The sequence below is a fragment of the Cygnus olor genome, chromosome 12 (assembly GCF_009769625.2).
Source record: "Cygnus olor isolate bCygOlo1 chromosome 12, bCygOlo1.pri.v2, whole genome shotgun sequence".
Taxonomy (NCBI): Eukaryota; Metazoa; Chordata; class Aves; order Anseriformes; family Anatidae; genus Cygnus; species Cygnus olor.
In genome coordinates this window covers 1,828,569-1,843,614 of record NC_049180.1, presented here as the reverse complement: position 1 = coordinate 1,843,614, position 15,046 = coordinate 1,828,569, and the positions used below count along the sequence as shown (strand labels likewise).

The following is a 15,046-nucleotide window of genomic DNA, read 5'->3' as shown; positions in this document are numbered from 1 at the left end:
GGGAGGTTTCTCAGCGCTGGCTGGGGGGCCGTGGCCGGGATGGGCAGCTCACTCCGCGGCCACGAAGGGGAGACGGGGAGGGTGCACCGGGGTGCTGGGAGCACCCTGGGGTGCTGCGGGGCTCCGTGGGGAGCAGCACCTGCACGGGGGCACCGCGGCTCCTCCGTGCACGCAGCAAATCTGCAAAGCAACAGCTGAAGCCTTGCAGGGGGGGGGCCCTGTGCTGTGCCCCCCCCACACACACACACTCTCCAGAGCTGCTTTCTGCAGCATCAGCAGCTGCGGGCGGGCGCTGCGTGTGCACCGGCGCGGCGTGCACGCGTGCGTGCGAGCCCGTGTGTGTGTGTGCGTGCGCGCGTGCGCTTTATCACGCTGCGAGCACTCGGCTCCTCGCAGCGATAAGGCCCAAACCGGCTGAGACTGTCAGTCTGAGTTTGAGGGTTTAGAAATATTGGGACGAATAATTAGATTTCATATCGTTACCGCGGCAGCCATCGGAGGATCAGGCAGATTAATTTCCAACCCCCCCCCCGCCCCCCCCCTTCCTCGCGCATTAATATTCATTAGAGATGCAGGAAGGCAGAGCCGGGCGCAACGCTGGCACGGGCAGAGCGGGGCACGCTGCCGTGCCCCCCAGCCCCGCTGTCCCCACGCTGTCCCCACGCTCACCCGCGTCTCTCCCTGCCCGCAGCAGAGCCCACCCGTGACACTGGTGCTGGGGGACGAGAGCTGCTGGCTGTCCCGCCTGCCCCTCGTGCCCGGAGAGCCCGACGCCAACGCCGTCATCTACAGGAAAGGTTGGTACCTGCCGGGGGGGGGCACAGCCACGGCTGCTGCAAGGGGTGGTGGTGCAAGATGCAGCGCGATACGCAGCGCAGGGAGTACTGCCAGCCGTGGTGCATGCACCTTGCAAGCCTCGGTGCAAGCATTACTGCCAGCGGTGGTGCAAAGATGTGCAGGTGTTGGTGCAATGCTCAGTGCGAGCATCGCTGCCAGCAGTGCTGCAAGTCACTGCAAGTAATACTGCAGTCAGTGGTGCACCGCAGTGCAAGTAATACTGCAGGCACTGGTGCAAGACAGTGCAAGGATTAACACAAGCATTGGTGCAAGACCCAGTGCAAGCGTACTGCAAGCGTTGGTGCAAGATTCAGTGCAATGCTCAGTGCAAGCAGTACTGCAAGCAGTGGGGCAAGATTCAGTGCAAGCAGTACTGCAAGCATTGGTGCAGGGCTGAATGCACGCATTACTGCCAGCATTGGCGCAAGTCAGCGCAAGTATTGGTGCACTACCCAGTGCGAGCAGTTCTGCAAGCGTTGCTGCAAGACTTAGTGCAAGCATTGGTGCAAGATACCGTGCAATACTCACTCGGTGCAAGCAGTACTGCAAGCGTTGGTGCAGGACTCAATGCACGCATTACTGCCAGTAATCAGTGCAAGTACCGGTGCACCACTCCGTGCGAGCAGGTGTGCAAACGCGGCTGCAAGGCTCAGTGCAAGCACTGGTGCAAGATTCCGTGCAATACTCACTCGGTGCGGGCAGTACTGCACGTGCTGGTGCAGGACTGAGCGCAAGCACCCTTGGCAGCATCAGGGCTGTGCCAGGCAGCGCGGCTCAGGCGCAGGCTGACACCGCCACCTCCAGGCAAGCCGGGGCTTAGCCGCGGCTGGGGGAACGCGCCGAGCTGCTGATGGGGACCAGGGTGCGGGGTGGGTCACGCTAACTGCTCGCCCTTGCCCCCCCAGATGAAGCCGTGTGGTGCAGGACCACGCGCGCCGTGCGGGAGGACGAGCCCCTGTGCGCCTTCGTGGTGGCCGAGCCGCCGGCCATCCCCAGCCAGGCGCTGAAAGCGGAGCCCGGCGACTCGCCCTACCCGGCCGCGCTGCACTCCGACATCCAGCTGCTGCCCCAGCAGGCCGGCATGGCCGCCATCCTGGCCACCGCCGTGGTCAACAGTGAGTCCCCGGGGCTGGGGGGCACGGCGGGGGCTCGGGGCGACGCTGGCCGAGGGGTCCCCGGCCACCCGGCAGGGTGCAGCATCCCCGCGCTCGCCCCATCCCCTCCCGCCCGTCCCTTCCCTCCGCAGAGGACGTCTTCCCGTGCAAGGACTGCGGGATCTGGTACCGGAGCGAGCGCAACCTGCAAGCCCACCTGATGTACTACTGCGCCAGCCGGCAGAGCTCGGGCTCGCCCGCCGTGGACGAGAAGCCCAAGGAGACGTACCCCAACGAGCGCGTCTGCCCCTTCCCGCAGTGCAAGAAGAGCTGCCCCAGCGCCAGCTCCCTGGAAATCCACATGCGGAGCCACAGCGGTACGGCACGGGGACGCCGAGGGTCCCGGGATGGAGGGGACAGGGAGGTTGCACGGTCACCAGTTAGATGAGGGTCCCCCCCGCCCCAGTTAGGGCACTGGTTTGGGGCGGCGCCCTGCAGCTGGTGCTCGCTTGCAAAGCATAAACACGGAGCGGGCATGCTGCATGCTGGCTGTGGCACAGGGGGTGTCCCCACGGTCCCCGTCCCTCACCGCTGAGGTGTCCGCCCGTCTGTCTTGCAGGGGAGCGGCCGTTCGTCTGCCTGATCTGCCTGTCCGCGTTCACCACCAAAGCCAACTGCGAGCGGCACCTGAAGGTGCACACCGACACCCTCAACGGTGAGTTAGGGCCGCCTGGCGTCCTCAGGGGGCCATCCAACCCCTGTGGGTCCTGGGGACGGCAGCACCAGGGGATGGCACTGATGGGGACGGCCCCCCCCCCTCCCTCCCCATCCCCTCCATGCCCCTGCAATCCCTTGCAGGCGTCTGCCACAGCTGCGGCTTCATCTCCACCACGCGGGACATCCTCTACAGCCACCTGGTCACCAACCACATGATTTGCCAGCCGGGCTCCAAGGGAGAGGTGTACTCGCCAGCACCGGCGCTGCCCAACGCCAAACCCCTCGCCCCCGGTGAGTACGGGACGGGGGACGTGTGCCAGCACCCCCGCCGAAGCCTGGCATCGCCCCAGTGAGGGCTGCGTCCCCGCACGGCTCCGGCCATGGGGTGGGATGCTCGGACTCCCCCCCCCCCCCAGCTCCTCTAACACCTCTCTCCCCCCGGCAGGGCTGAGCCAGCCGAACAACCCGCCCGTGCTGAAGTGCAGCCTGCCGGCCTTCCTGCCCGAGGGGCTGCCGGCCCTCCCGCAGCACGTGGTGCTGCACGGCCCCCTGCCCGCCGTCCTGCCCGGCCCCGACGCCCCCCCGCAGCCCGCATCACCCCCCGACGCCGCAACGGGGCCCCCGGCCTCCGAGGTGCAGAACGGCGAGGTCAGAGCCCCTGCTGGTGAAGGGCCATCCTCCTCCTCCTCCTCCTCTTCCTCCTCTTCCTCCTCCGGCGAGCCCGTCCGCATCAAGGAGGAGCCCGCCGACAGCCCGCTGAGCGAGGCGGAGGCGCCGAAAAGCGGGGAGGGGGCCGGCAGCCCCGGCTCGGAGCCAGAAGCCGGCTCCCGAGCCTCGTCCCCCCGCAGCCTCCCCGCGGGGAAGGTGAAGTCGGAGCTCGCCAGCCCCACGCCGGGCTCCAGCCCCGTGCCCAGCGAGCCGGGGACGGGCACGGCGGGCGGCACCGTCTTCCTGCCCCAGTATCTCTTCGGCCACGAGGCCGCCGCGGTGGTGCCGCAGGCGTCGGAGATCCTGGCGAAGATGTCGGAGCTGGTGCACAGCCGGCTGAAGCAGGGCCACGGCGCGGTGCCGCCCGCCCTCTTCACCGGCACGCCGGTGCCCAAAGGCGCCACGTGCTTCGAGTGCGAGATCACCTTCAACAACATCAACAACTACTACGTGCACAAGCGCCTCTACTGCTCCAGCCGGCACCTGGCCGAGGACAGCCCCCCCGGCGTGCGCAAGCTCAAAGCTCCCCCCGGGGCACCCAAGGGTCCCGCAGCCCCGGGGACGCTGCTGGCCCCTCCGCCGGGCGAGGGGCAGGGGCCGCCCGCGGGGGACGGGGACAGCGGCCATGCCGCCACGCCGCCGCCGGCAGCCCCCCCGGAGGAGGGCAAAGCGGGGTCCCCCGAGGCGGAGGCGGCGTCGGGGCGGTGCAGCGAGGACAGCCAGAGCCCCGGCAGCTCGGCGGGGGACGAGGGGGACGAGGACCCCAGCAAGACGCTGTGCGAGGCGTGCAACATCCGCTTCAGCCGCCACGAGACCTACGTGGTGCACAAGCGCTTCTACTGCGCCTCGCGCCACGACCCGCCGCTGCGCCGCCCCGGCCTCACCAAAGTCCCCTTCCTGCCCCAGCCCCCCCGCACCCGCAAACGCCGCAAGCTCTACGAGATCCACGGGGCCGAGCCGGCGCCTCCCGCAGCGCCCGAGCCCAAGGCACCGGGGGCCGCCCCGTCGCCCAGCTCCAGCCCCGACGCCGACGGCCCCATCGACCTGAGCAAGTAGCCGCGGCGGCGAGGCGAGCCCGCGCCGGCCCCGCTGCTGCCGCTGGCCGACTACCACGAGTGCACCGCCTGCCGCATCAGCTTCAACAGCCTCGACAGCTACCTGGCCCACAAGAAGTACTCGTGCCCCGCCACCCCGCTGCAGCCCGGCGCCCTGGAGCACCTGCAGAAGATCAAGGGGGCCGTGCCCGCCGTGCTCAAGGGTGGCCGCAGCCCCGACGGCGCCGGCGAAGGGGAGAAGACGGCGCCGACGGGGAGCCCCGGGGGTCCCCCCAAGGCGCTGGCTCTGCCGCCCGCCTACCCCGGGGCATCGGGGGGGGGACTCGCTGCAGCGGTACCCCAAGGGTGCCAAGGTGCCCCTCTCCGTCTGCCCCTACTGCCCGCTCAACGGGGCCGTCAAGGGAGACCTCATCGAGCACTTCCGAAACGCCCACGGGCTCTTCGTGGCCAAACCGGTGGCGGCGGCCGGGCACGGGCTCCCCGATACCCCAACGCCCGGAGGGGGGGGGCGGCGGCAGGACGCCCGAGCCCCCCGCCGCTTCGCCCCCCCGCCCGCCCGCCCCCCGCCTCCGCCGGGACAGCTTCAACGGCAAGGAGGCTCGGGACCCCCCCGCCAACGGCAGCCCCCGGCCCCCCGCCTCGCCCCGGCCCCCCGCCTCGCCCGCCGCCCCCGAGGCGCTGCGGGAGGGCCCCCGCGAGCCCCCCACGCCCCCCGCCTACACGGACAGGGGGGGTGCAGACCCCCCCGGCCAAGGCGGTGGCCAGCCCCGTGCCCAACGGCAACCACAGGTACTGTCGCCTCTGCAACATCAAGTTCAGCAGCCTCTCCACCTTCATCGCGCACAAGAAGTACTACTGCTCGTCCCACGCGGCCGAGCACGTCAAGTAAAGTCGGGTGCCCTCCCCCCCCCACCCCACCCCCCCAGCCTCGTTTCGGGGCGGGGAGGGTTTTGTGGGAAAAGGAGCGGCCGGGGTGGGGGGGTGGGGGGTGCGCCCACCGTGCCGGGTGACCCCGCGGACGGAGGGGTGGTCGTAGAGGTGCGCCCAGCACCGCGGTGCCTGGCGCCGTGCCCATTGCAGGGGTCCGTTTGGGGTGATGGGGGCGTGCGGACCCTTGGGGGGGGGGGGTGGAGGATTAAGGGGGGGGCCCACGGACCCTTGGGTGCCCCCAGACCTCTTCCCCGAATCCCTCTGAAGTGGGGACGAGCAGCCTGCGGGGTTCACGCACATCCAAGGCGTGAGGACCTGAAGACATCGGGGTGCGGGCAGGGGGGGCCGGACCCCCCGGCCCTACAAAGCCCCCTACCTCAGCCCCATCGCCCTCCTCCACCCCGTGCTGCAGGGAAACTGAGGCGGGGGGGGGCTCTGCCCTGGGCAGACACTACAGGGATTGGGGGGGGGGGGGGGGGGGCACAACCGGCCCCCGGGCCAGGAGAGCACTGAAGGCGAGAGCGAAGCCGCCCTGCGAGCTGTGTGTATACGTGTGTACAGAAATAAATCCCTCTAACACCACCACGCTGCCGCCTCCCTGCGGGGGGGAGTAAGGGCTGGGGGCATGGGGTGCAGCCCCCACCCCTGGTGGGGCAGCAGGTGCGGGGATGGAGGCTGGCGGCTCGTTAATTAGCTGGTTAATGAAGGGGAGGAGCTGCCGTGGGTTCCTGTGCCGGAGCCCCAGAGCTGGGCTGGGGTCCCCAGGTGAGCGTTTTTGGGGTCTGGTGTGCTTGGGGTCGGTGTCCGCGGTGGCACGAGGAGGAGGTGGCCGCGTCCCCGCTCCCTTGGGGCTGGGGGGGCACCGGGCAGCCCGCTCGGGGCCACCCCTGGCCAAGGGGCTGGGGACGCTCAAGCAGCTGAGCCACCATCCACGATTAAATCCTAATTACATCGAACCATCGCAAGAGGAGCCTGGAGGGGTTAATGGGGGTTCTCCTCCATCCACGGTGAGGTTTGGGAGGACCTGGGGGGGGGATGCACGTACCCCCACCCCGCCATGCACAGCTTCTTTCCCCTCCCCAGCACAGGATGGCTTACCCCCCTGCAGGGAGGGGGCCTGATCCTGCCCCCCAGGTTGATGTAACCCCATACCCTGTTTTGTAGTTGAATGGGGCGGCCCCGGAGCCACCGGGCACGTGGGGTCCCCGTGGGGCCAGGAGCCCTCACAGGGCATCCCAAGGCTTCAGCTGCCCCCCAAGCCCTGCGGGGGGGGGGGGGGGGCAAAATGCCACCTCCCCCCCCCAAAAAAGGGGTGATGCAAGGATCCCTCGTGGGAGCCCAGCCTGGGACAATCCTACAGCAGCAGCTCCCTGGGGGGCTTCTTGCACCAGCATCCCCCCCCCCCCGCGCCCTCTTGCACCACCGCCTGGCCCAGCTCCGTGCCAAGCGGGGGGAACGGCCAACAGCCCCCCCCACCCCCCCCCACCCCCATTCCTCCATCCAGGGAGGGGAAAGGACGCGGAGCGGCGCTGGGAGAAGCACAGCTTTAACTTAAATAAATATATTTACAGAGTAACGGCTACCGCGGAGACGTGGCCGCATCCAGCCGGCGCGGCACAGGGGAACCCCCCCGCCCCCCGGCCCTCACTGCGGGGTCTTCTTGGGGGGCGGCGGGGGGAGGCTGCGGGGCAGGGCGCGGGGCAGCGCCGGGCTCCTCTCCTCCTCCTCCTTGTGCTCCTCGGTGGCGTCCAGGAGCTGCTCCATGTAGCAGGAGGTGCCCAGCAGCACGTGGCCCGTGGCCTGCATGGCGAAGAGCACCCAGCGCAGGGCTTCCCTGGGCGAAGCGGGGAGGTGGGGGGGAGGTGGGTGAGCACCCGCTGGTGGCTTGGGGTCCCTTTGGGGTCCCCTCGCTGCCCCCCTCCCCAGCAGGACGCGTTCCCCCCCCCCCGGCACTCACTTGACAAGGCGCTTGGCCCCGTGGCAGCGCAGGTCGTAGGACATGCTGTAGGTGCCGTAGAGCGTGGCTTTGACGTTGAGGCAGCCCAGGTCCCGCGGGCTGGTTTTGTAGAGGTCGAAAGTGATGCAGGCCACGTCGATCCTCCGGGGGGGCTTGCGGGACAGGCTCAGCTGGTAGCCGGGGGTCTAGGGCACAGCAGGACCCCAAGTTCCCAGCGGGTTCCCCCCCCCGCCCCGCCCCAGCATCCCCGGGCACCTCCTGGCGCAGCATCGCACCAGATCCCCGTGTGGGGTGCGGGGGGGGGGGGTGGGATAATTGGGGCCCCCGCCGCCCTCCCCCGGGGGCTCACCTTGGGGGCAGACCAGGCCTGCCCCTTGCTCAGCGCCATCAGCACCGCGCCCTCCTCCAGCGTGCGGAAGAAAGGCTCCGTCTCCACCGCCGTGCCGTCCTCGTCCAGGACCAGGGAGACGGGGCCGGGGGCCAGCAGGGCGCTCTGAGCCTGGCGAGGGGGCTTCGGTGAGGGGACAGCCCCCCCCCCACCCCAGACGGACGGAAGGACAGACGGACGGGCGGACAGCTCACCTGGCGCAGCAGCTCGGCGAGGCTCTGGGCCATGATGCCCTTGCGCAGGCTGCGGTCCCAGTTGCACACCCGAAAGGGACGGGGCCGCGGGGCCGGGCTCAGCAGCAGCTGCTGGGTCATGGAGGCGCTGGCGGAGACGCACCTGGGGGGGGGGGGGGGGGTTGGGGGGGGAACGGAGCCATCATGGGGGGGTCCCCGACACCCCCCCAGCACCCCCGAATTCCCCCTGGGGACCAGCGCACCCCCTCGGGAGACGCCACGGCGGGGACGACACCGGTGTCCCCTACCCGTGGGACGGCGCCGTCCCATCGCTTACTTGGAGACGGGGGCGGCCAGGCGCGAGCTCAGGGACTTGGCGTAATCCATCGCGGCACCGAGCACGGACCTGGCGGGGAGGAAGGGCTTCAGCCCCGGGCAGCGGCGGTCTCCGGCTCCTCGTGCCCCAAGCGGCCCCCGTCCCACCGGCCCCCCGTCCCAGCAGCCTTCCCGCGGGGGCTGCGCCTGCCCTTTGGCCGGGGCCAGGCTGGAGGCGGCGGGCAGAGCGTCCCCGTCCCCGCCAGCACGGCTCTTACGCAAAGCGGCGCCTGGGGCTGAGTCAGCGCTGGGGCGAAGGTGAGACGGAGACACGCAGCAAAGGCCTCACCCCGACCCGGGCAGGGGCCACCAGGGCTTGGGGCACGGATTTAGGGGCACCCACCAGGCAAACGTAACCCCAACGCTCCAGGGACAGGTCTACAGCCATCCCCATCCCCATCCCCATCCCCATCCCCATCCCCATCCCCATCCCCATCCCCATCCCCATCCCCATCCCCATCCCCATCCCATCCCCATCCCCATCCCCATCCCCATCCCCATCCCCATCCCCATCCCCAAACCTCCGCCCCAGGCCCCCAGCCGTGCCCCCCCCCCGCCCCACTCACCCTATATAGCTGATGGAAATAGTGGGGGCGGGACCAGTTTGGGGGGCGGGACCAGTTTGGGGGGGCGGGGCCAGCCTGCAGCTCCTCCCCCCCCCAGGCTGCCCCCTCCCCATGCCCCCAGGCACCATCCCAGTGCCCCCAAGCACCGCCCCAGTGCTCCCAGTAAGCCCCGTCCCCATGCCCCCGGTGCCCCCCCCCCCCCCCAGCACACGTAAGTGTGCACACCCCCAGTGCACTTGGGTGTGATAAGCAGCGTGCCAGCAGCAGCTCCCCGAGCACAGCCGTGTGCACGCACAGCTCCAGCTGCAGGCACCCGCCGCCACGCGCGCACGCGTGTGCCCCCTGCGCGCACACTCGTGCACCGCCACGTGCCCATTGGGACGCCTCCACGCGTGAGCCCTTCAAGGTATATGCGTGCGTGTGCACGCACGGACACCTCCATGTGCGTGTGCCAGTGTGCGCCCCCCCCCCCCCGTGCTCACTCCTCCACGTGCTTGCACGCCCCTGGCTGCCCGCGGCCCCTTTAAGGCGGGGCGGGGCCAGGCCGGGGCGGGGGCGTGGCCAGACGGAGAGGGGGCGTGGCCAGACTGAACGGGGGCGAGGCCAGATCGGAGCGGGGCGTGGTCGTGCTGGAGGGGCGGGGCCAGTCGGGGCGGGGGCGGGGCCAGACGAGGCGGGGGCGAGGCCAGGCGGGGCGTGGGCGTGGTCAGACGAGGCGGGGGCGTGGCCAGGCGGGGCGGGGGCGTGGCCAGGCGGGGCGCCGCTCTCCCGCTCCCCCCTCCCCTCCCCCCTTGCGCGCGGCCCGGCGCGTCTTGATGACGTCACGCCATGGCCGCCCTGCGCCGCCGCGAGTAGAGGCCCCGGCCCGACCGCGCCGCAGCCGCCGCCGCCGCCGCCGCCGCCCCCCCGCTGCCGCCGCCTTCCCCCCCCCCCCCCCCCCCCCAGCTTCCCGGCTCCGGTCCCGCTCCGCCCGGCTCCACCCGGCTCCGCCCGGCCCCTCCGGCCCGGCCCGGCCCGCCCAGGTCAGCGCCTCCCGCCCGGGCGCCGGCTGCGGCCTAGTGCCGGGGGTGGGCGGCCTGTGAGGAGAGGGGGAGGGGAGGGGGGGGGGAAGGGGGCTGAGGGGGGGCTGAGGGGGGAGGCCCCGGGTCGGGGGGTCGGGGGGTGGCCTGGGGTGAGGGGATGGGGGGGAGGGGCGGCCCTAGGGGGGCTCTGCGGGGCGGGGGGGGCCGCAGGAGGCGCTGACCGTGTCTGTGTCTGTGTCCGTGTCTGTGTCTGTCTGTGTCTGTCCGTCTGTCTGTCCCCCGGGCGCAGGCACTGCCGCAGGAGCCTCGGCCCCGGGGCGCAGCGCTCGCAGCCCGGCCTGGCAGGAGCCCCCCCCCAGGTAAGGCGTTGGGGTCCAACCCCCCCCCCCTCCCCAAGGTGGGAGCAGCCCCCGGGGACGGCTTCGTGGTGGGCGCACGGCGGCTGCGACACGGAGCCGCTGCGGGGGCTCTAAACCCCTCCTGTGAGGCGTCCCAGCAGGGAAATCTCCTTCTCAGAGCCCTCTTCTCGCCACCCCCACTGATGTTTTCTCCCTTTGCTGCTGTCAGTAACTCGGCCCTCCTGGAACGACTGCTGCTTTGGCTGTAGGAACACCTCCAAGGTGTGAATTCTGCCTCCTAAGGTTTGTCCAGATGAAGGAAAAGGGTGGAGATTTAATCCCGCTAGCTGCCTGCAAGACATCTGATCCACTTTTCCAAGCAGAGCTAGATTTTGTGATTATTCACAAATCCCGCAGAAAGTAGGAGCAGTTGTACTTGTTTTTTGTCAAGGGACCAAAGCTCCACTCATCCACAATTAGCGGTTGCTAACACAGAGCTGCAGGAAGAGCTCCGTGTGCTCCAGCTGTAGGAAAATCAGTTGCACTCCAAAACAAACTCCAGCTGCTTCCAGCTCCGCTTCTCTTCGGGTTTCAGCCCCGAGCCCGCCTGACAAAGCAGTGAGTGGCACCAGGTAACGTTCTGGATCAGAGCTCTCTGCGCTCGCCTTTAAAACTCAGCTCGCTGAAAATGGCTGTCACCAAGTAGTCCTCTTAAATTAACGGCAAAAGGCGGCTCAGTTTTCTGCATTAAAAGCTTTCCTGACAGCTGCCAGGTAATTGAGGTGCGCTGCTATGAATCTTCAAAGTCAGAGCTTCCCCGAGGACGTCAGAGAAGTGCGTGTTTCGGCTGGCTTACTCTGTTAGCAACCAGGGGTTCATTCAAAGCAGAGCCCTGGGTGCTTTGCTTTTTTTTTCTGTGTGTCTTCTTGATTTTATGTGACGCTCCTTTCCCAGCTCTCAAGGCGTTTTATCTCCTTCTCTTCCCATTTGCAGTGCTTTTCCACATTTTCACCCGCTGTGGTTTCTGCCCTTCATTTCTGTTTTGCTTCTGTTTTTTAAGTCTCTGTCCCCAAAGCCTTTTTTTGCTGTGTTTCCCTTCTGGCCTGTCGGCGCTGTTTCCCATTCACTCTCCTCAGCTCGCTCGTCGTTTTTCACCCATCCTTGTGGCTAGACTTAGCCCGTGCTCCACAACTTTTCTGGCCTGCGTTAACCACGGGCTTTCATGCGTCTGATTAATGGAAATATTTTAATTTTGCGTCAGGCTGCTTGGCTACAAAAGAGGGGAGAAAAAAAAATCTTTCTACTGGTCCAAAGAGCTCTTCCTCAAACGAAGAGGCCTTCGCTCTGTCTCACCAGCAGCTTTGAGAGGTCCTGTGGCCCCCCCGGGAGCTGTAAGGTAGCTCCTCGGGGGCTGTGGAAGTTTGGTTCGAGCGTGGTTCTTGCCACCTGGCTGGCAATTTATAATATTTAAAGACTGAAGCTGATGGATCTGCCAAGATCCAGGTTTCTGTAGTGTACCTAGTGCCCTCGGAAATGCCTGAGCTGCGGGTTCCTGCGCCGTGTTCGTGGTGTGTTCCTTGTTCACGGGGGGAAAAAGCTGTTCGTGGCTGAGCCTTGACGGGGGAAATGTACTGAATGAAAATAACGCTTCCCAGGAGTTTTTTTCGTTGGTTTCAGGTCCCGCCTTAACTGACAGCTGGATCTTACAGGTGCTGTGCTGAGTTAGAGGGAGCTGCCCTCCCGAGGCAGGGCAGCAGGTCGGTCCTTTCGGTGCTGGCTCTGCTCAGCCTGCCCGCAGGATGCTGCCTGCAGCAGCTGGGCAGTCAGCTGCGAGCGGAGCGGAGCTTTGCCAGCTTAATTAAAGGTATGGCTCGAACCTTCTGCGCGCTCTAGGTGGAAACAGAGCAATAAGAAACAGAATTTTAGCTTTCTGCCACAAATAGGCCCTGCGGTCAGGCCGCTGCGGGCTGACGGGAGCTGGATGGGGGCACGAAGATCCCGGGGGAGCAACTGGAGGGAAAGTCTTGCTCGCCCTTGGGGCTTTTGTGGGGACAGCGAGCGTTGCCTAGCTCGTACCTGGGAGCTGGGAGGCTGGCGTGTGCTTACTGCACGTGGGACAGCTGCAAAGTCCGCGATTTTTCTATTGAGAGGTCACGTGAGCTGCTTTTAAGGGGCTTTCAGCTCAATAAGGCATCCGCGAGTGCTTCTAGAGATGGTAAAAGACACAATTTTGGCCCAAAGTGCACCCCCCCCCCGTTAGATTTGCTCCAAAACCTCCCAGTGGAAAGGCTGTTCCAACTTCTTCAGCCTGGCAAAGTGGGGGTTCTGGAAACTTTTGTTTCGGTGGACTGTTCTGAACTAGTCTGGCTCAGACGCGAGGAGCGTTAAAGTTTGAGCAGATGAAGTCAGTATTGCAATAAAAGCAGCTTTGACCAAAGTCGTCTTTGCCTCAACTACCTGTGATTTTAAAGGTGCCTCTGAGATAAAACACTGCTAAGTGAGAAGTGTTGTCATATACCTGGTTTGTTACCCACTCGCTCTTAAGTTACAAGTCAAACAATCTTATCTGTAGCTTAGCAATTAATTTCTTTTGCTTCTGTAGCCAGTTTTGAAGACAGTAGGAAACTGCTTTAGTTTTAAGACACAAAAACTCCAAACTTGTGAATTATGAAGGTTGTGGGTTTCTGCTCTACCGCTTTTGTCAGTAGTATTCAGTTTAAGAGACTTCCGTGGAGCCAAATTTTCCTGGTATTCATCTGTAGCGGATTCATCATTAAAGGAGGATGAAAAGAAAAACTGAAAAAAAAAAAAAAAGTAACCTGCAGGATTCCAGAGATTGGGGATAACCGGTATTTACAGATTATTCTCAGACAAGATTTGGGACGTGCACTTTATATCGCGGTGAGATTTGCTACCCTGAAAAGAATAAAATCCACTGGAGCTTGAAAGAAGGCTTGAGTGACTGGCGAGTACTGTAGCATTTCACAAAATTCTTACTTTGGTGCTCTGCCTTTCCTAACTCTTAATTTATTCGTTTTTCTCGACGAATGGGTGGCTGCAAGTAATACCGATCGGGCCAGGGATAAGGCGTTCTCAATTAATCACTTAATTAATGCAGGTAAGCGTGTTACTGTGGTACTGAACCTTCACTTGCAGCCCTGGCTGGCGTCCTGGGGGTCTGCAGAGGATGGGGAATGGCTGGAGGACACGTTATCGTCCCCGTCTCGCTCCTTGCAGCGGCGGTGACCTAGTGGGGGGCTGGTCTAACTTCTGCGGGGCTGCTGCATCGAGCGCCTTGCAGGCTGCCTGGATTTTGTGAGCCCTTCTCAACTGGCTGTCGTTCATTGTGTTTCTTATCGTTTCTGCTGATGGAAATTAATAGGAAATTATGAAAAAAAAAACAAAACAACACCTCAGTGCACCAGTTGGTTACAATAATACCCGTAATAGCTGCCGGAGGAGGTGAATGCTTTATGCTCATCAGCTCAGCTGGGGGTGAGCATTCATATTTGTTTTTTTTTCCCAGCCCTCTGAGGGGCTCGGTGTCGAGTGCAGAGAGGCATCGGGTTTGCTTAAAAGCTTTTGCTTTGGCGCTGCTTGTTTGTAAGAAATCAGAAAGCAAATTTCCTGAGCACGTCCCTGCTGGACAGCTTTTACAGTCCTGCTGGCCTCTCCAGGCTGACCTTTCACGCGTAGTGCGCGAAGTGTAACTTCTCAGGCACTTAGGCAATTAAAATTGCTGTCACAGAATTGCTCTCGAAGCCAGTACCAATTTATGCAGGCGGTTATGAGCTCAGCAGCAACCTTGCTGCGCTCGGTAAGAATGTAATTTGTTTCAGATTCCGTCCTGTTTAACCGCCCAGCGCCGCTATCAGCGAGAGGCGATTGCTGTCTTTTAATTTTGGCTCTTAACTTTTCAGTAAAAGCACAACTTCGGTTGCGAGGAAGACCCAGCTCGCTCCGGCGTGCAGAGAAACAGGAGTAGCTCGCAGGCAGCTCCGAACGTGCCCCCGCTGCTCCCCAGGGCTCCGTCGGTCGTGTAGGTCGTCGGCGCGTTTATTAACTGGCTGATGTTTGTGCAGGGCTTTGAGACAACTTGAATAGACAACTTGAACAGATACTGGGGGCTAATATTTGTGCGTACTTGTCCTGTTCCTGAGAGAGTTTGTGAGCTTTTATTTTTTGAGGAGCATCCTTAGTCCCTCTGCAAAGCTCCCAAGGTGTAAGGAGCAGGATTTTCTCGAGAGTGGCTTTCATCTCGGGAGTTTGCTGCAAATACCAGCTAATGATGTCCTCGCTGTGGTGAAGGCGAGAGATGTTATCGCAGCGATGACAGTGCATCTGGCAGTGCCCAGGGCATAAATACAGCAGTCCTCGTCCTGCGAAGGTTAGAGAGAAGAGATGAGTGTGGGTAATAAAGGTGTGATGCCTTCCTGCTAACACACGGAAGCGGTGCTGCGTGTTCCTACACCTCTCCTCCTGCCTCGTTTCAGCCCTGAGCTCTCCGGCTGTAATCACCAAAATATTTTGGGTTTCAGGCTCTGGGAAGGCTTTTGGGTTTGCTGTGGTCGTGTTCGTGTTGCGTGGCAGCCTGTTTGGATGCTGCGGCGTGGCGTGCCTTCTGCCTGCCTGTCGTTTGCCGTAAATGACAGCACGAGCGAGCTTCCTGTGCTGAACCAGAGGAGCACAGCAGAGAACGGTGGTGGAAGGGGGGCAGGATAAGCGCTATATAGCGCAGGGCTGGCTGGTGGTAGCATTTCACAAAGAATTGTTTAAAGGAGCCACCAGAGTCATGTGTTTGTAGCGTTTCTGCTCCAAAACTTGTAAAAATAGGAGGTAAAAACCTGGCGACTGATGCCATGGGTCTGTTGCTCCAGCACTAAATG

At 64.4% G+C, this 15,046-nt stretch overlaps 3 protein-coding genes across 13 annotated transcripts in view; 2 read left to right on the top strand and 1 right to left on the bottom strand.

The window, feature by feature from the left end:
- Positions 1-5,300, top strand: part of ZFPM1 (zinc finger protein, FOG family member 1) — a 31,711-nt gene extending 26,411 nt beyond the window's left edge. The window contains 9 exon segments of the mRNA XM_040571244.1: positions 692-797; positions 1,743-1,952; positions 2,084-2,308; positions 2,551-2,646; positions 2,790-2,939; positions 3,094-4,724; positions 4,726-4,917; positions 4,919-5,140; positions 5,142-5,300. Coding sequence (XP_040427178.1) covers positions 692-797; positions 1,743-1,952; positions 2,084-2,308; positions 2,551-2,646; positions 2,790-2,939; positions 3,094-4,724; positions 4,726-4,917; positions 4,919-5,140; positions 5,142-5,300 — 2,991 coding nt within the window.
- Positions 5,301-6,871: 1,571 nt separating this feature from the next.
- On the bottom strand, positions 6,872-8,451 carry CIDEC (cell death inducing DFFA like effector c). The gene is made up of 5 exons (XM_040571245.1): positions 8,197-8,451; positions 7,881-8,022; positions 7,648-7,797; positions 7,299-7,483; positions 6,872-7,175 (listed from the first exon to the last, which is right to left on the bottom strand). The coding sequence occupies exons 1-5, from the start codon at positions 8,244-8,246 to the stop codon at positions 6,986-6,988; spliced, it is 717 nt and encodes a 238-aa protein (XP_040427179.1). The 5' UTR covers positions 8,247-8,451; the 3' UTR covers positions 6,872-6,985.
- A 1,319-nt stretch (positions 8,452-9,770) lies between these two features.
- Positions 9,771-15,046, top strand: part of ZC3H18 (zinc finger CCCH-type containing 18) — a 44,384-nt gene continuing 39,108 nt past the window's right edge. For 4 of the 11 annotated variants that reach the window (XM_040571099.1, XM_040571095.1, XM_040571094.1 and 1 more), the window contains exon 1: positions 10,085-10,181. The gene's annotated coding sequence lies outside the window, so the exon portion shown is untranslated. Of the gene's footprint in view, positions 9,823-10,082; positions 10,182-12,007; positions 12,025-15,046 lie in introns of those variants that run through there. The other 7 variants (XM_040571101.1, XM_040571097.1, XM_040571096.1 and 4 more) reach the window with 5 other exon arrangements.

What these genes read in the sequence shown, in the direction of transcription:
- CIDEC (XM_040571245.1), bottom strand. Translation starts at nt 8,246, where the DNA reads ATGGATTACGCCAAGTCCCTGAGCTCGCGCCTGGCCGCCCCCGTCTCC. An exon ending in TCGCCGAGCTGCTGCGCCAG is followed by an intron (nt 7,798 to 7,880) that starts GTGAGCTGTCCG and finishes CCCCCTCGCCAG; the next exon opens with GCTCAGAGCGCCCTGCTGGC. An exon ending in GGGGCCAAGCGCCTTGTCAA is followed by an intron (nt 7,176 to 7,298) that starts GTGAGTGCCGGG and finishes CGCTTCGCCCAG; the next exon opens with GGAAGCCCTGCGCTGGGTGC.